The 20,410-nt window shown below is 34.1% G+C and overlaps 2 protein-coding genes across 7 annotated transcripts in view; both read right to left on the bottom strand.

Moving 5' to 3' along the window:
• Positions 1-6,147, bottom strand: part of LOC137393270 (uncharacterized) — a 31,767-nt gene extending 25,620 nt beyond the window's left edge. Inside the window, exons 1-4 of one of the 2 annotated variants that reach the window (XM_068079743.1) lie at positions 6,014-6,147; positions 4,560-4,583; positions 3,532-3,769; positions 1,747-1,865 (exon numbers count right to left, since the gene is read on the bottom strand). In XM_068079743.1, coding sequence (XP_067935844.1) covers positions 1,747-1,865; positions 3,532-3,769; positions 4,560-4,583; positions 6,014-6,110 — 478 coding nt within the window. In that variant the 5' untranslated portion in view covers positions 6,111-6,147. The remainder of the gene's footprint in view (positions 1-1,746; positions 1,866-3,531; positions 3,770-4,559; positions 4,584-6,013) is intronic. The other variant, XM_068079744.1, reaches the window with a different exon arrangement.
• Positions 6,148-10,836: 4,689 nt separating this feature from the next.
• The window catches only part of LOC137393268 (uncharacterized), a 63,662-nt gene continuing 54,088 nt past the window's right edge, over positions 10,837-20,410 (bottom strand). For all 5 annotated transcript variants that reach the window (XM_068079738.1, XM_068079740.1, XM_068079739.1 and 2 more), the window contains 4 exons: positions 19,736-19,885; positions 19,321-19,405; positions 15,997-16,153; positions 10,837-11,975 (listed from right to left, as the gene is read on the bottom strand). In XM_068079738.1, coding sequence (XP_067935839.1) covers positions 11,319-11,975; positions 15,997-16,153; positions 19,321-19,405; positions 19,736-19,885 — 1,049 coding nt within the window. In that variant the 3' untranslated portion in view covers positions 10,837-11,318. The remainder of the gene's footprint in view (positions 11,976-15,996; positions 16,154-19,320; positions 19,406-19,735; positions 19,886-20,410) is intronic.

The following is a 20,410-nucleotide window of genomic DNA, read 5'->3' as shown; positions in this document are numbered from 1 at the left end:
CTATATATATTTTATTACTTTATGGGCAATAATTTCATTTCAAATAGAAATGTTTCTTTTTAATTTTTGTTATACAACAATAATAAAACTAAAAATGAAAAAAGGGCAACAGTTACCCACTAAAATCAAATAAGTAGTTTCAAATTAAAAAATTTTTTAACCCTTAGCCTTCATTTTTGCATTTAATCAGCATTCATTTATGTTTATCATCACTTTCAAAGCAATCCTAAGCGAATTATTGCAAAAAATCACTAGCCTAAAGTTCAGCATTGCCCGAAGTTTCCTTTATGTTCAATCAGACAGCAAGCGCATGCATTAAGTTTTCAAGGCAGATTGCTACACTGCTATGAAGGTGCTTGCTAATAATCTATAAAGATGTTCATTGAGAGCAATTGTTCTTAATGTATGCAAAGGCACATTCTTGAGTTTTTAGCCAGATAGGTGTTGAAGAGGCTGAATCTCAAAAAACACGTGACGTTTTAAAATCGAGTATTTTTTGCAACCTGGCAGAAGGTAAGGTGACAAAGTGGGTTTTATTAATAGAGATGTGATTGGCTATTTAAATTAAATGGCTGTGAGCAGGTTTTAAGGAGAACAGTTCTTATTTACTGTGTAAACCGATCACAAGTCTTAAAAAATATCTTTAACAATAAATATTTAGTTTAGCATATTACCTTACTAAATATTGAAGTAAAAAACTATAATTAAACAATGTAAAAAAACATGTAAACAAAGCTTTAATTTAAAATACCTCAAACATCTACCATTGTATCAAATATATACAATGGTATATATTTGATATATTTGGCCTGCACACCAGATATGATGTCATCACTAAGTTAAACTTCTAGTGGTTTTAAAATCCTTCCCTCTTTCTGTTCCCCTGCTCTCTCTCTTCCCTTAATCCTCTTTCCCCCCCCCCTACTTCTCTCCCACTCTTTCTCCCTCTCTCCCTTTCTCTCTCTCTCTCCCTTTCTCTCCCTCTCTCCCTCCCTCTCTCTCTCCCTCTCTCTCCCTCTCTCTTCCCCTCTCTTTCCCTCTCTCTCCCTCTTTTCCCTTTCCAATGTTTTCCCCCTCCCTTGTCCTCCCCCTCTCTCTGTCTCTTTCCCTTCCCAATTTCTCTCTACCTCTCTCTCCGTCTCCATAAGTTTTACCAACTTATCGCATTGAGATAGATAAACATCTTTTGCTTAAGATGAAATAGCCCATTACAATACCAGAGTGTTACTCTCACCACTCTAACAACTATTTGACAACCAGTTACAGTTTTAAGTGATTTGATCTTAGCCTGCCTCAAATCTCTATCAATAAATTTAAGCCACCTAGTTCCACAAACAGGCCAAAGTATAATATTGAAGCTCAGGTTGAAAATAACAATAGTTTAATCAGAATGACTGTTTCGTGCGAATGTTGAAACTCGTCTCTATAAAATGAGAATATAGTAGGAAAGACATACAAAGATTTATTAACCTTTGGCCATTATCATGTTTCAATTTAGTATGCTTTATAATACAGCAATGCACATAGAGACGAACAGATCTACAGACAGACAGACAGTCTAATACAGGTGTTATTGAGTACTGACAACTATATTAGATGCTTGTAAACTTTTATGCAGCCAGATTAACCCTCTCGCTATCAGATTAAAGCCTCGCTGCAGTAGCAGAAAGTGTGGTGAATAATGATTAAGTTTTATCTGAACTACTTCTGCATTTTTTTAAAAACAATGTTTAAAGGCTATCATACCTGGCGCTATGACTGTCAAATTCTTTGAATCGCCATTACAAATGTACGATCCAGAATCATTTTGTTGAGCGCTAGAAATGGCTAAAACTACCTGCTCAGGCGTGTCAATGTAGGAAATCCTGAAAAAGAAGGTATAATGTTACATTATGCGTCAGTTTTCTATTTATTATATAGTATATATGTAGTAGATATTTATTATGTAGTAGATATTAACCAGACGAGAATAACTTGTCAAGCTATCATTTAAGGCATGCTGAACAGCCATGAACTACAATGTTAATCTCTTATGGAAATATATATTTTATTATATGAAATTAATAATATGATTGCCAATAAAACTTCTATATAATATATATAATGTATACAACATATATACAAAATGTATATAACATATATATAACATATATATACATTTATATATATTATTATATATATTAGATTTTGTACATATAGTATATGTGATATATATTATATATGCAGCATATACATGTATAATACATATTTGTTATATGAAACTTTAATTTTATATAAAGAAACATTTTACTATATGAAATTAATAAAATGATAGCCAATAAAGTATATTTATAATATATATAACATATATATTATATATAACATATGTATACATTTATATGTATTATATATATTGTACTAGCTGTACTACCCGGTGTTGTCAGGTAATAAAAAAGTTTTTGCACAGAAAATTGATTTGTATTTAACATATATAACAACATTCGCAATTCTAATTTTCAAATTACATATAGTAAGAAAAGTGTTTTGTGTAGTTGAAATAATTTAAGAGAAAATAAAAACAACTGTAAAGGTTTTCAAACTTTGTCAAACAACTGTAACTTTAAAATGTCAGATCATGGGAAAATGTTTTGTGCAGGTCAAATAAATTACAAAAAATAAAACAACTATAAAAGGGTTTAGGCATAAATGGGAAATAATTAGCAAGTAATAGCTAAAATAAGTCAGTTTTGTTACGATTACAATAAAGGATGATTCGGTAATGATACCATTAATATGAACTGAGAAAACAAAATAAAAATCCTGAATATGTTGAATTAATAATAACAATTCTTGCATAGAAGTATGTGTTTAAAAAAGGTTACTGTTCCACCAGAAGCTATCAGTCAAAACTTTGAACACGACGATACTGGTATAGCTCTTGATACTGGTACAAATGTAAAAATGAGATATCGTACTGTCTCTGTCTGACCGAAAGGAGAGAGAATATCGAGACTCTTCCCACGGAGATAATATAACTGTCCGCGTGAGAAGAATTGGCTTCGACTCCAGATATAGTAATTGAACCTTACGAAAAATATTTCTTAACGGAGGAATCGTAACGTGTGGGCGCAATGCTAAAATAATTAGCGTGCGCATACTTATATACGGTAAATGATAACATCTTATATCATTGCGTCTTGTATGGCTCATTGGTAGAGCATTTGGATTTTAAACTTGCGGTAGCAAGTGAGTTCGAATCTATAAGAAAGCAGAATATCATTTCTAAGATTTTAACAGCTACAGCTGGACACGCATACACATATATACGTACATACACACAAACTTTGTAATATATATATAATATATATCACATATGTATTAGATATGCTTTATTAGCTATAATTTTATTATTTTGTATACTAAAATATATATTTCCATAAAAGACTAATACTGCAGTTCACAGCAGTTGAGCATGCCTGCTCAGCATTATTCAGTAATAATATGTATTACATATATATATAATACATATTATAAATATATAAAAGTACATACCTGCCAGGTTCGGCTAAAACCGAATGTTGTGGCTGATAAATTTTCCGTCTTACAGAAATGCTCATTCTACCGTGAGAGTGTTTGTTGCAGGTTATGTTTAGAGCATCTCCAGTTTTTGCAATATAGCCATTATAGCGACCATAGGAAGAGGATAAAGATCCAGTCCGAATAATGAAATTAGTTGTCATGGCTATATCGCTGTACATTGGCGTAGTTTCGCCAAGCGGTAGACTGCCAACTGTAACTCAAAATGAATGTATATATATATATATATATATATATATATATATATATATATATATATATATACATATATATATATGTATATATATAGTACACTATAGAATATTAAGGGTACTTAGAACTTTTTATATGTAAATCTCAATCTACAAAATTTGCTAAAATATTGAGAATTTCCAAAATATTTTGAGCGGTTACTAGTGATTGGTATATTGTGAATATTCATGTAATAAGTGATGCGCTTTGTATCCCGGATGGTGCATGGGTGAACATAAATAAACTTTGAGTGGAAACTACCAATCATGTCACAAATAAAATTTTTGCATTCTATTTTTAGAACCGATCACCTGATCAACTACCAAAGAGCTAGCTATCAGAGACTGCTCTAGCTTACTCGAAAAGTAGCTTTCACAGTTTGGAGGAAGTTGCTGAGAATTTCTCGAACATCTTAAAAGCTAATCTGGCTGAAATCGCTGCTAGAATCACAGAGCTATTAGTATTACAGCTGCACATCTTAAGCATCTTAAGGTGTGCAGCTGTAATACTAATCGCTCTGTGATTTTAGCAGTAGAGCAATCTGTATGTCGCGTGTAAAGCATATGAAGGTGTTTTAAAATTGCCGCTTATTTTCAACATTGCTGCAGTTTCCACATATTTATAACCACACTATTGGCTGGTTTATCTCCTGACTTTTTAGGTCACTTCAGGATTCAAGCTATGCAGCAGGATGCTGTGTAGGCTTTCAAATGCAGGGATAAAGGCATAAACTATAGCAAGCAGCAACATACCAAGAATAATAACAGCCAGTCGTCCTACAGCGAGGAAGGTGACAGTCCAGTAGAAAACAAATCAAGTAACAAATATGTAAGACACAGGGGAGAAAGATAACATATACTTTTAGATAAACAAATATTTATCAAATTTAATTTTAGACTTTATTGTCATTGCTGACCCATTTGCTTCCCTCCTTTAATATAAGTTGTTAGTGGTTTAAACAATGCTTCATTTATAAAAAAGTTTGTGTGCAAGATAATAGTCGTCAAAAACACCGAGCTAGTTTTTTAATGTATTTGAATTTTTTTATTATGGCTGCTTCCATTGCTTCAACATTTTTCTGGTTGATCAGACATATTTTCAACCATTATTAATTCATTGCATTTATTAATTTTAATTTTAAAGTTAATGAAATGTTTTATAAACTACAGCATCAAGCTAAAGAAGTAAAGTAGTTCTGAAAAATTTATGCTAATCTATATATAATATATATCTTATATATTTATATAAATATAATTTATTTATATAATAAATAAGATATATATTATATATATATTAGCATAAATTTTAATTAGCATAAATATAATTTATTTATATAATAAATAATATATTTATATATATTTTTTATATATATTTTTTTCAATGTTTGTATGTCTGTGTTTCTGTTTCTGTGTTTGTCCAGCTATAGCTATCAAAGTTCAGGTATCAGAATTTTGCATTTTGCTGGACTTGAACCCACGGAGATTGCAACCATTAGTACATTATAATAAAATAACTTTTATACACTCATATTGCTCTGTCAAAATGTTTTATTAAGGCCTAAGTTTTGCAACATAAGATGACAATGAAAAAAAGGCAAAGTATTTTGCTTTTGACCTTATTACAAAGTTAAGAATGGTTATAGCTTAAGAGTCTAAACCAGCTGACCTGCAAACAACAGGTTGGGATTCCATTCCCAAAAAAGTTCACTGGTTGTGACATGAATGACATCCAAACTTAACTTGCTCTCTGCAACTGGTCATGTCTTCAGTCATCAAAGTTTCCTTGCAACTAGACTCAAACACGTTCAGTCAAAATCGCTGAGCTATTGGTTGTATAACAATGCTCTTTACGACTTGCACAGCCTCTGCTTGCAGTAAGGTAAGCAGAGGTTGAACTCGATCATGAATGGATTGCCAACACACCACCAAATCATCTAACCATACACAAAAACTTAGCTGCCTTCCTAGTGTAACAGTATTCTGCTTTTAATAAATATACGTTTATATTTTTTATATGCATAAATTAGTGTTTTCACAAAACTGCTAATTTAGTACCACAACAATATTAATGTCAAGGCTTTCTACATCATAACTTATTGCGTCAAAAGGTGTTTGATGTTTTTGTGAAAATGTGATCCTAAAATCGATGAGCAAAAAAGCAACAGGAGCTACACAAGGATTTTGACTCTTTCTTACAAGTGACTCACCCAAAGGATTCACGAAGTTGACAGTTGGTAATTCTCCCTTCATGGCCAGACTGATGGGCAGCAGAAACCAAACAGATGTCAGAAGATGGTGCACCATGCTTAGTGCCAGAAAGTTGATCAGCGTACAGGAAAAACCTTGAGAGTTGTGACTATCTGGCCGACAATATTATAAAATGAACTACCTTTCCGAAAATGTATGGTTTGTCATTGCTCGGGGATGTGTTCATACTGCCAATCTAAACAGAGCAGCAAAAACTTGTTGACATGAACTGAAGCATAGGCTGGTTGCTGCCACACTGAAAAGGTAATTAGTGGTCTAATTGACATCATTTTTTATATGCCTAGCCTTAGACAGTAAGTATTTTTATATGGCAGTTATTCTAACCAGCTCTTTCTTAGAAATGTTTCGTAATCTTACTAGGAATTTGAAGTGTTTGTTTAGATCACTTTTCTCCGAATCAGTGCCACCCAGCAAAATAACTTACCTTGTGTAAGGAACGCTAAAGGATGTATATGTAGATATATCTATTTATATCCCTTTTCTTGATACAGACATTGTTTGTGCAGTCTCTGTGAATAAAAACTGTAAAATATTTTAGATGTATTTGTGCCCAGATGAAATGATGACTATAAAAAGGAACCTAGAAAAGATGAAGTTTTTATCACAAGAAGTTTGATTAGAACTTGAATACATACTTAGCAAAAGCACAGTTTTGAGAGTCTGTGATAAACTACAGCCATGTCTACACAAAACATCGGTGGTTCAGTGGTTAGTGCGCTGGCACGCGATCAGTAGGTCAGTGGTTCAAATCACAGAAAGACCATTGGTGGTATTAAGAAGGGCACCCAGCCACAATTGCTCCTGTACCAAATCTCATGAGCGAATGGTCGCAATGTATTCTGTAACAAAATATACCATTTGCAATGGCAAACCCTAAATGAAGAAGCTGGAAGAAAAAAACTACAGCCCTGCCCACTTTGGACAGAGCTAGTCTTGTGAACACGTCTTGTGAACACGTCTTGTGAACACGTCTTGTGAACACGTCTTGTGAACACGTCTTGTGAACACGTCTTGTGAACACGTTTTGTGAACACGTTTTGTGAACACGTCTTGTGAACACGTCTTGTGAACACGTTTTGTGAACACATCTTGTGAACACGTCTTGTGAACACGTCTTGTGAACACGTCTTGTGAACACGTCTTGTGAACACGTCTTGTGAACACGTCTTGTGAGCAAGTCTGGTGAACATGTCTTGTGAACACGTCTTGAGAACACGTCTTGAGAACGCGTCTTGTGAACACGTCATGTGAACACGTCTAGTGTCCTAGCGCTTTTAGCTCATCAACCTATTGATTGCTCAGACTACAACCAAACCTCTGTACGTGAAATTACTTTGTTGAGATCTGCTTCATCTACTGAAATTGTTGCTTGTTGAAGCAAATACACATAGTGGCTTGAACATACACAAAACGCTTTAATTCCACAATACAAAAGCGTCTACAACAGCTTTTTAATAAATACTTTGAAAACAAATGCCTTATATAAAACTATGTAGAAAATCAACTCTAAACAATTAAGTTCTATGCCAAAAAACTCAATTAGGAATGTACCATTCTATAAAATTGAGATTAAGTTGTCATGCCTTATACACATGAATGTGTGAAGTGTGTGGTCAAGTGTATGTAATAGGTATCTAGAAGTATAAATGGTAATATAATGCATGGCATAACTTAATCTAACTTAAACCAGATTGAGTTAAAACAAATGCATTCTATATATTTGTATAACTTTTATATTCTATATATAGTCCCACAACCAAACACGAGCGAAGCGATTGTTTGCGAGCTTTATGATAAATGCATATGTGCACACAACTTCCTAAAGATTATCCGTCAACGGCCATTACCAAACCCTTGTACCGAAATCCCATCAAAAAATGTAGCCATTTTTGTGTAGAGTCGTTTAAGTATAATAATGATACAAAACACATATAAACATATTTAAATATGTTACCAAGTTTTGAAAAGTTGATGCAATATCCTAAAACTAACCCATCTGATTGGATTATACATAAATAGACAGATTAATTTAGCCTAAAATCGCAATAAAAACTTGACCAGCCTTTTTTACTCAAAATTAAGACCGACCAACGAAACGAGTAGAACCATTAAGTCGTGTGCAAGTCACGAGAAAATTGTGCACATTTCACCAGTCTATGGCATTGTCCAATTGCCGAAGGTTTCTGTAATTAACGTAGAAGTACTGAAAAGTAATCATTTCTTTTTTGCCGATTCTACCAGACTCTGACATTTTAGACACTTATAATGAGTACTTTGGTACTCCAACTGATGTCCAAAGCAGTGAAAGTAAAGGAAATGATGATGATATTTTTCTAATGATTCTTACAAGATTATTACAATATTTAATTGTAAAAATAATTATTCAATTCTATAAGATTATTATGAGATTTAATTATAAAAATAATCATTCGAATCTACAGGATCAAAGTATATAGTGACCGATGGTGTGCAATAAGTTACTGTTATTATTTTTCTAAAGATTTTGTTGATGATACTGCGGCTGTGCCCAATATCGCGGTACTGCCAAATCGTTTTTAATATCTGCAAAATTAAGTAATAGGCCTACATTTTCTTATAGATATACATCTATTTCTATGACAACCAGCTGAAATCTGTTTAGATTTTTAAGTTCAGCATAATTTTTTAGATAGAAATACAGAAATCTAGATAAATATCACAACTTCTTGTTATTGGTTGCTATGACCAATGATATACAGCTCCCAGCTTGTGTATATTACACGGCAGCTTGCCATTTTACTTCTAATATTGCATTTCTCCTATTGCAGGGGAGAGATTTAATATAAACATAGAATCTTTTCCTTTCATTATTGCTGTTTGTTGTACATAATAACACCCACACCCAGTACATTACAGCTACCATTGCAGCTCTCCTATTGCACCGCAGTGCCATTTGACTGCTAATATTGCATTTCTCAACCGGCAGTACCCTTTCTTTTTCCATTATCACTTTGGCGGTGGGCTGTATGACAGTGTAGTTTCTAGTTTTTATGTATTTTATGTTTTATGTACTGCTTTCATAAGCTTCTTTCCTATTACTTATACAGCTTACGCAAATGCTATCTTTTGAAAAGCTTTGAAGACAAAATATTAGAAAGTGCTTCGAGTGGTAAGTTAAGTATTTGCTCAAATTTCATATTGGGTGTTTAGGTATTTCACTGTGCGTGTAGATGAGTTGCTTCTGCCCTGTGTTACTCACTAGTAATAACTAATTCATCTGTATTGCAAACAGTCAAAAGAAGTTTTAACAACATCCTTGCAGTACCTGCTCAAATATTCTGTCCTTTTTGTCATTTGACAGTAGCAAAACAATAATATTAAGAATATAATGCAACGTAATGCTAAACAATACAATGTAATATGTTGTATTGTAATGCAAAGTAATGCGATTCATTGCTTTGTAATGTAATGCAATTCAATGAAATGCAATTTAGTGTGATCTAATACGATATAATGCTTAGTAAGGTGATGTAGTTTGTTGTATTGCAATGCATTGCTATGTAATGCTAAGTAATGCTAATTAGTGCAATGTGATGCAATGCAATTTAATGTGATGTCATGCACTGTAACATATAATGCAATAATGTGCAACAATAATTTCGATTGAGAAATATACCTCTAATAATGCAAATGCATGGCAGCACAAGAAACTACTTTTAAAGTCAGCTGGTATTGCCCCAAAAAGTTCAATTGTTGGCAATCTGGAGTTGTCTTCTCACAACCACACTCGAAGTCTCAACACTTATGACTTCAAGGATTTTACATCCTAAGTTGTTTCAAGAGCTTAGCTGCTGTGCATTGCGCTTCACCCTTTCACCCTTCCCAAACAGACGCATTCCAACAGTATAGCGCGTGTTGGAATGCTGAATTTATTATTGGCATAGGGCCTATTACAAGCAATATTTTTATGCTAGTGATCTATCTGAAGATGAAAATGAAACCATAAATGATCAAAGCGAATCAAATTCACCCAAAGATTAAACCATTACACGTTTCCATTAGATTAGGCTATTATTTACTAAGTGCTAGTTTTATAAGTGCTGACAGAATTACCTCTGGTTTTTCTACCATGTCAGCATCTCTTTTCTGAGCAGCATTTAAATGCATGTATACACAATCTCATAGTTCCAGCTACTTTGTAAAGATGGGCTGCCATCAGCCCAGTTTCACTCCTTTGTTTTTATTTTTCACATATTTCTGGGCTCTCTCCTTTTCAATAATCAATACGATTATTAAGAGTTGACATCATTTTTAGTGAGTATCACTGCTTATTCTGATTTTATTAGCTTGAAATTAGCTTTTGTAGAGTTACTAGCTGTGCTACCCAGTGTTGCATGGGTATTAAAAGTCAGCTTATAAACAATGAGAGGTAAGAGAGTTGCCTGCCACTTGCTATTAGCCTGGCACATTTCCAATGAACAATTTGAGTATGCTTACTAATAAGAGCTATCGTTTTTCGGGACATTATGCCATCACTTTGCACCGTGATAAAAAGTGGTAGCGTATTTGCTTTCATATAGTGACATATATCGCTTAATGAATCCATCAATCTCGCGTGGTTAAATTGGTTAGGCATCAGACTGGTGAACAGCAGGATCCGAGATCAAATCTTCTGCAGTACCGATTCTTTATTCCAATATTTTAATAGCTATAGCTGGAGCTAGACACATACACACACACAATTTTTGAGAAATTTATATATAGATTAAAGCTCACAGACAGATATAAGAACATGTGTATCTTGGCTCTCAGATGATCTGGAAGGATTTCAATAAGGCTGGCTTTTTATTAGCAAAAGTCCAGCTGTAGTCACCTTATATTTTGCTAGTACCCTGCAGTCTCGAGCGCCATAGGACATCATCTAGTGTGCCGAAAAAGCACAGAGAATAAGAATGGGCAAAACTATTCCAATGTGCTGGAAGGAAACAATTAGCTTAGGTGGAAAAGCATAAAGCTGGTAAGCCTAAGGTCATGAGTTGAAATCCTGCACAATGCAGTTTTTTCCAACCATCAACACGCTTCGAAAAAAAAACCGACAGACAGACAAATGCCGCTCTTATTATTGTGAAGATTTGTATTGTAGCTTTAAAAAATAAAAAGCTCATGAGATAAGAGTGTTGCTAATATCTTTATGCTATATTTTAGTAGACACCTATATATGAAGTAAGCAAAAAATTCATGTATGATTCACAACAGAAATTCTATTCAACTCGATGATAGCTCTTTTTTTAAACCCAAAGCTTTTTGTAAGTGCCTTCCGACATAGCCCGAGTCTCCACTCGAAAGCTCAGTTTGACTTTCGGCATTCTCAGCAGGCGCATTACTTGGCTCTAATGCTAATTCCGTAATTTGACAATAGCTACTGATCTCTGGAGGATGTTCATTCTCATTGTAGGTCAGCGCTTCTTTTGGCCCACTGCTATTTGGGGGGCTGCTCGTTTCTGACTCGTCATCTATTTCTGATAATGACTCATCTCTCGATTCACCAGATGTACAAGAATGCTGACAGTTCGGAACATATCTCTCTGATAGCTGAGGGCCTGAGTGAAGGTACTTGTTTATATCGATAGGCGTGTTGCTACACTCATCTGCTGCAGACCAACCGCTGTCTAAATATGGCAGCGGAGCCTCTGTGCAATGTAGATAGTCATCAGGAAGCTTGCAGCACTCAGACCCACTAGAGTTGTTGTAAGGCATTTTGATATCTTTATAACTCAGCAGTGGCTGGTAGCCCAGACTCGGTAATATATTGGAAGTATCGCGCGTCACATCATTATCTTCAGGTTGCGATGTCATACCTAATAGATGGTTCTTATATTCTATGCAGCTAGTTTCAGGGCTTTCATCACAGGACACCAGAGGCTGCAAGTAAACTAAACTGAAAGAGAAAACTGTTAACATCATACAGATGTAGGTATTTCATGAGAATGTTCACTAATTAAAAGACATTTAAAATTAATATAAGTGCATATATTATACTATAATATATTATTATATTATTTTATTATTAGTTATTTATTATAATATTAAAATTGTCAATTTAATTGAGAATGAAAACATTTTAACTTTTGTTGTAAGAGATTTTCACATCCATTACAAGTTTAATAGATTTTTGGCATTCCCTTCAGGTCAAGTTCAGTAGGAAACAATATAATGTGTTTTTTGGAGTTATCTACTCATACACCCTTTATTCCGTGTATGCCATACCACAATAATTGTATTTTTGCAAAAGTGATATCCTATACTAAACAGGTTTTTAGCAAAACAGCTAGAATAACCTTGCACAAGGCCTATAAATAATAAATATATTTAGTTTGTGTAATGACTTAATGGCAAAAAATAACTTTGTGCTGCTTACGGGATGAGGCTTGCCAATACTATGACTGTCACATGACCACAACGAGATGTCAAACACAGCAAAGATCTCTATCCATATATATTGTGATGGATTTGCTAAACTCAACTACTTCTAATAGCCTTATCCATCAAGCTGTTCTGGGATTAGCATAGTAATATGTAGCCTGGGCATGGCTCTCGTGGGGGATTGGGAAAGAGAGCCTGGGAGACATAGTGAAAAAAAGGTAATATAACTTCTGCAAAACGAGTGACATATGTTACATATGATGCTCAGACTGATACTAATGGAAGCGTGTCGTTAGATTCGGATCTCACGTTGTATTAGATGTGGCGCGTTTAAAAGCCTAGTGTCACGGTCACGTGACTTGATCTAGTAAAAAGCCCTATATTTTTGATAAGCTGTGTGGTTACGTAACACCCCATTTGATAATAAAACGATAAGAACCATAGGTTACTATTCTCTTGCGTTTTCACGTTAGCAGTTTCATTTCCCATACTGGTAAAAAATGGAGCGGTTCAAAAATTACTATCAAAGCTAGGCATAGTCACACTGAGACCAGAACAGTTTCAAGCTTTACAACATACTATCGCAGGTTTTGACCAATTTATAGTTCTTCCTACTGGCTTCGGAAAGAGTATTTGCTTTCAGATGGCACCGTTTTGCAGTGGTAGGTCCGAGTTGTTCATAATAACTGTCGCAATCATAATACTCGCGAGTAAAATAAAGCTGAGATTACTTTTTACTAGATAAACTTTTCTTTACTAGCAGCATGCAATTCATTTTTGTTGTTCTATTGCTATTCATTTGCTATGTTTGTATTGTTATTGTGAATTTTTTTATTCAATTGATTTAATTTTTTATTATAATTAAATCAAAACATAATGAATTGAACATATGAAATAATATAACTCTCGTGATTGATTTATTATGCAACCAACATTTCATACTTACTAACCAGCGTTTGTTTGCTGCCAATTCAGATTAAAAATAATACATAATACTCGCGTAGATCATAAATAAGACCGTCACATAATACTCCTTCGGAAATAACGATTGTGATATTAGCGACTTCAGAAGTTGACTTTTAGAGTTGTCTTCCCCGCGTGTTGCTATGTGTCCTAGGCTCCCTCTCCCAATCCCAATCCCACGAGAGCCTTGCCCAGGCTAAGTAATATGCAAGCCAGCTTTCATGGAAAGCCAATGGACTATCACAGAACACTGTATATAAGGATATGTAAAGCATTGTAGACCAGGATGGGTAAAAATAAGTAACGAAGGAAGGTAGGCTAATGAGACAGAGGAACAAAGAGTACAGAGCACCAGATACTGTCTACAAGCGACGAGACTACATATGGACATTTGTGGATTACTATATATGGACATTTGTGAATTATTTGAACAGTAATTCATCTCTGTGCAGCTTTAGCTTGCATAATAAAGAGCCATACTCATCATTCGCCAGTCATCTTGCTTGCAACGATTACAGTTGTGCATGAGAGCTAATACTCATTCAGTATAAGACAACTTGTAACCAGAAACCACTTAGTAGTGATTGCGAGTGCCGTAATTCGCTATATTAGCGAGAGGCAAGCGCAAAAATTTACTACAATATGAATCTCAATGTTTGCCTGTCTTTAGTTCATTTGTCAAGTTATAGTGATAAAGTTTTAGCAACGAAAAATCGCCTTCATAGTGGATTTGAACTCGCTACGTTCAAATTGCAAAACCCCTAACAAGCGCGTAACTACAAGGCTAAACCATTCTTATAATTCCTATCACTCTTACCATATACGGTACATTCTTTTCACAATTGCACATGCAAAATATGCAGTTTTTATTATTAATAAATATTACCTTCTATGTTTGTTATTTAAATTTTTTTTAAAGCCAATTCTCTTTTAACATTACCTATTTTGTAATGTGCCATTTTAATTTAAAAAAGGGCCATTACACCCATATTTCTGGTTTCGGTGAATCTGTAAAAGCTAAATGCTTTTCAAGTAGTTCCATTACCATCTATATAAAAGACATGTCAAGTGTTAGCAATTTTATTTGATGATTATTGCATTGCAATATGAAACTATTAATAATAAAATTGTTTTAAACTTAAAATTAGCCACCATCTTGAACTTTAGTAACAGCCTGATGATTGGCAAAACAGGTCATGAAACTGACAGTAGCTGCAAAGATAAGTACCACTAATTTTGATAACTAGTATATATATACTAGCTGAATGCCCGGTGTTGCATGGGTAATAGAATAATTACCCATGCAATGTCAGGGTATAGGTTTCATAATACCTAATGAATTTGAATAATTTACCTAAAAAGCTAGATAGATCTTGACTAAAACAATACCTGCATTTTGGGTCAGCTTAACAATCATTACACATAACGGTTAACAGTGTTAGTTACTAACCCCAAGCAAGCGTTTTTAAGCGTGAGCATTTTAACCAATGTAATGACTATTTATCTAATGCATCCATTGTAGACCGTGTAACTTAATGCTTAAGTTTGCTGCCTCTAGATTTGGAGGTCCCGAGCTCAAATCCAGTGCAGCGGGGATTTTTCATTGCTAGACTTTAATTGTTATGACTGGACACAGGTTTTAACAAAAAGACAAACAATGAGATTTATATATACGTAAGTTTTACAAACAAAAATTGCTCAAATAAATAAACTGTTAATTATCTAGCCTACACTTTCATGCACTCTACTACCAAATAATTCGGCGTGTTATTAACAGAAAATGTAAGTTTTCATCAGCACCATTTGCTATGTCCACTAAACCTTGTCAAGCAGGACATAGCCTACTTGTGAAGTAGGACATTGCTGCTTACATTTCTTACCTTATATAGAAAAAATAGTGTTTTCTCATGAGTGATTCAGTTCGAGTGAATCTATAGGTCTGTAAATAGGTTTACAGCACAACAAATCAATAAATAGTTAACTTTTAATTGTCAATGTTAAACCATTTATTTGAAGGAGTAATTGTTGCTTTTTTATGATTCTTATATGGTGTAACTAGCAAAACGTTTCTGTTTGAAATGAAATTATTACCAATAAAGCAATAAAAATACTAAATGTAAACACAGCATTTGTTTTTGTAGATCTTAATGGTTATACTGTGTAAATTCTGCATCCGTTCTCACAGATGTTCATTTCTGTAAATATTTATTGTCCATAGTTCTTGCTAAGCACATATGACTACCTCACTTCAACACTCTGTACCAATACTCCCTAAGAAGACTCCAAGCATATAACTCACATCCTCACCAATAATTAATAGAAGCAATCTAACCAAATACCTACTTTTGTAATAGCATTAACTTATGGTGTCATGTTCTAAAGGGTTTGATAAAAACTCGTATAAAATTCATCAAGGGAATTTGATGAGTCACTCAGCAGCCTACCTTATATCATAATCTTTAGTTACTGATGTCTATTAGTGCGGTTAACGTTTACAAAAGCAAATGAAGCAAAAGTATATAAAGAATTCTTTTCGCAAGGTCATGACCTGAGTTACCTTGAGTGGCCGTCCAGGCATTGCGTACTGAGCATAAGCGAATGGGTTAGTCTCTGCTTCTTCCTCACCACTAGTTGAAGAGCTATCTGTCTCTATCAGAATTTTAGGAGGCAGGACGAGCTGTACATGCCTCAACTTCTGCACCTTCTTTCTTTGTCTATATCAAAGACATCTGAGTATTTAAAGTAATTTTCATTTTTGTTGTACAAAGCTGTGCTGCAAAATGAAAAACAATAATTAACAAATGAAAAATAATCTTAATAAATTTAATTGACTAAACAGATCAAGGTAACATATTAAAATGAATAACACAAAGCCAGCAAAGTAATATTTTACACAATCATTACATGTACATCTATATATAAATCTTAGGGTTGGTCTGTCATCTGTCTGTCCAGACGTAGCAATAAACCTTTAGAAAGGAAAACTCCATTTCTCTGAGGATTTGAACTCACTACATTCAGATCACAAGTCGACTAATCAACACGCGTAACCACTAGACTACATCATTCTTAGCATTCTCAACTCTTTATCTATCTTTATCATGATTGCACAAACTAAACATGTGACTTTTATTATTAATTGAAATTACCTTTTGCGTTGGTTTTTCTTTAAGAAATTGTTTAAAGATTTTTTTACCATTATTCCTTACCTATTTCTTTAATTTGTAATTTTCAAATGTTCTGTTTTAATTTCAAATGTGCCTTTACATTCCTACTTCCGGTTTTTCCTAAGGTTTGATTGCTAAATCTGTAAAGGCTAAATACTTTTATGTAGACAATTGTATTATCTTTAGTATGAATTGTCTCTACATTATCTCTCTATTCGGTCAGACAACGTATCAAACAATGATAGGCCAGCATCTCACGTTTACGTTTATATCAGTATCTAAAAGTACCAGCAAAGTTGTATTCAAAATTTTGATGGATAGTTTCTGCTGGAACAATAACCTTTTTTATCTACACCTCTATGCAATCGTTATTATCACTAATTCAATATATTCATGATTTTTATTTTGTTTTCTCAGTTCGTATTAATTGTATCATTACCCAATCATTTTTTTATGTAATCATAGCAAAACAGACTTAACTTAGCCATTACTTGCTTATTATTTCACATTCACACCAGGGTTGGCATTTTGGGTGGGAAAAACGCTTTTTTAGGACAGCGGCAAAATCCGCAAATAAGTGGGCAAAAGTAGTAATCAGTGCAATAAAGTAAAAAAAAAGAATTATATTTAGAACTAGCGGAATGCCCAGCGTTGTACGGGCATTTAAAACCAGCTTATAATGTAGTTGCCTTCTACTTGCCATTAGCCTGGTACATTGCCAATAGATATTTTAAGTAAGCTAGTTATCTACGACTCTTACTAATACATAGAATAACGTTGCGCCGTACCGGAGAGCGGTAGCGTATTTTCACCCACATAGTGACATATATCACCCAAAGAATCCATCAATCTTGTGTAGCTCAATTAGTAACACATGTGCGTGGCGAAAGGGGTGTCCTGGAATCAAATCTTCTGCGATATGGATTCATCATTGCAATAACTTTATAGCTATAGCCGGACACACCAAAGAACATATACGCACACACACACACACACGCACGCACGCACGCACGCACGCACGCACGCACACACACACACACAAACTTTGAGCCCAGGGCTGATACTCTGAAAGAAACACCCACCTGGTTAGGCCCAGACTAGGATATTGTACTCCCCAATCACCTGGTTGGTCAATTTGTAATACACCCCCTAAACATTGGGAGTTCCCTAAGGGGGCTCAAGTTCCATGCCCCGCTAAACATCTAATATGATTCAGAAGCTATAAAATTAGTTTTCACAGGCCCTTTCACTGGCTTGGCTGTGAAACCCCCCCCCCTCCCCCTAAACTAGCAATTCACTGACAGTGCCCCATGGTCTGAAAGCCACCCCTAAAACGTGATTTTGGGCAGAGCCTAATGGGCCTTTTGGGGGGAGTATCAGGCCTGGGACTTTGAGGTTTATATATATAGATTAGTTAAATATTTTTGGTGACTGCCAACAATTTGGTTCATGCATACAGTTTATTGCTACTAGGAATGAGCCGTTGTTGGAAAATACTTGTCGGGGTACAATTTTGAGTAATATTCTAAGTAGATCATTAAGTTAGATAGATTGAACCATAGTCTGTGAGTTCTTCTTGAGCTGAGACTTTATTAGTGAGTGAACATACTTATGCTACATTCTGCTCATTACATTTAGCTATTTCCAAGACAATGTAATAATTGTCTTGGGTCAGTTAGAAATGCTGATATGTTTTACACAATAGGCCAGTTTCATTTCTGAGGAAATGAAATATCACTTATTCAAGGCCAGTTAAAATTAAAAATTCAGACACAGACAACTTCATAGTTCTATGATATAGATTGGTGAGAAAGAGACTATAGAATATTATCTGTATAATCATCAAACAATTATCATTTTCTTACATTATTTTTTTCATCTGAGTTAGTTCAATATTAGAAGTTGTGTGTTTCACTAGTTATATGTAATTAAAAAATTAATGTTTCCCCGTGAATGTCTATTGCGCATTATATATATTACAATATATGCATATTTTTACTAAAAATAAAGTTATAAAATTATTTTATATATCAATAAATTATTAATATATTCAATTAGGCAAACGATAGCTTGTTTCTTTTTGGAAAACTGAAATATTTATACTTTATCTCACTTTTTCACACTTAACACCTTTTTTTCAGTATGGTAAATACCGGCAAATACCAGTAAATACCGGTGGTATTTACTGCACCGGGAATAATTTTCCAACCCTGGTTTAAGCACCTTTACAGTTATATTATTTTTTCTCTTAATTTATTTGAACTTCACAGAACACTTTTCTCATGGTATGAAGTTTAAAAGTTAGAATGGTACTGTTGTTATATGTTAAATAACAATAAAGTTTCTGTGCAAAGACCTTTTTAATACTCGAGCAATGCCGGGCGTTCAGTTAGTCATGTACTATAAGCAAATAAGGTACTGTCATTTTATGACAGTCTGATAAGTTCAAGGTTTAAATGTCCTCATCATAATTAGGTAAAACTCTATCAACACTTTATACAATTTGTGTGTTCGCATTTTGTGCATTTAAAAATAATTATATTTGATTTATTAAACATTAAACATAAACTAACTACAAAAATTGGCTCATTTATTACACATATAATTTAATTTATAAAATAATTTATCATGGTACAAAGAATAAAAACCCATATTACCAGTTTTATTAGGCTTTTATTTTAAGGAAAATTTGTGATGAGCCGTGAAGTTCTTACCTTTTACAATAGACGACACTCAATGTGATGCAAACTACCATAAGGAGGGACAATAAAACTGCCAGCGCTATCTCCCAAGTCAGTGCTGTAAGACAAAATCAGTAGTATCATAAACATGGGCAACTCATAAACTATCATAAACTGCCAGCAACTGACTCATAGTAACTGCAAGCAACTCAAGCAAGCTGTTGCAGTCAACCGACCACGTCTGATTGATTTTTAATTTTTGATTACATTTAATCATTTATTTATATATCTTGATGACCACTCCCATTCACATGTGCTAGCTTATGCAACATAATCATCTTCTGTTACAATAATAAAATACAGTACCACACAATGATGTAATGACATATAATACAATATAATGTTATTTATTATTTTGACTAAGATAATATATAGTAAAAGGTAATACCTTTGCGATCGGTACTTTTGATCAGCACTTTTGATGCAGTTGTAAAATCTTTGGCGTGGGAGATAACCCAAAAAGCATACAGGGCAGAGTTCTTCTTCAGAGCAATGCTCACGACTAAATTGCATGGATCTGTTTTTACTTGATATATTTCTACAAAAGTAGAGTGATTTACGATATAAATACAATTCATAGCTAAAATCTTTATGCATGTTGATAATACATGATTTTTTTTAAGAATAGATCAGAGAAAAATGCTGAATAAATTTTTTAACTTTAAACTTTCGGCTGCCGAAGTAGTTCTCTACACGCTAGAGTCAATCGATAACACACAAATTTTTAAGACATGGAGAGTTTTAGCAGTTCAAAAATTGCCTTTCGTCAGAGCATGTTCACGTAGCAGGAGCATATTGCCACATGGATAGATGCATAAACCTTTGGGTGTAACTTTAAGAGCTTTGGATAAACCCTGCTGTCTGTTAAAATTCTACGTTGAGTTTTAAAACTTTGCACAGTCTTTAACATAAGCTTCACTATAACAAAGCTGTGGCCATCCATCTCTCCGTCTGCCCAAAGCCACAGTTGGGCGTTGAAAAAAAGAAAGCATCACACGGGAATAGAACTCAGACATTCAATTTAGCAGCCAAGCATGCTACCATGCGCACCACTCAATCATCC

The sequence above is a fragment of the Watersipora subatra genome, chromosome 4 (assembly GCF_963576615.1).
Source record: "Watersipora subatra chromosome 4, tzWatSuba1.1, whole genome shotgun sequence".
Lineage (NCBI taxonomy): Eukaryota > Metazoa > Bryozoa > Gymnolaemata > Cheilostomatida > Watersiporidae > Watersipora > Watersipora subatra.
This window is presented reverse-complemented; position numbering and strand designations above follow the sequence as displayed.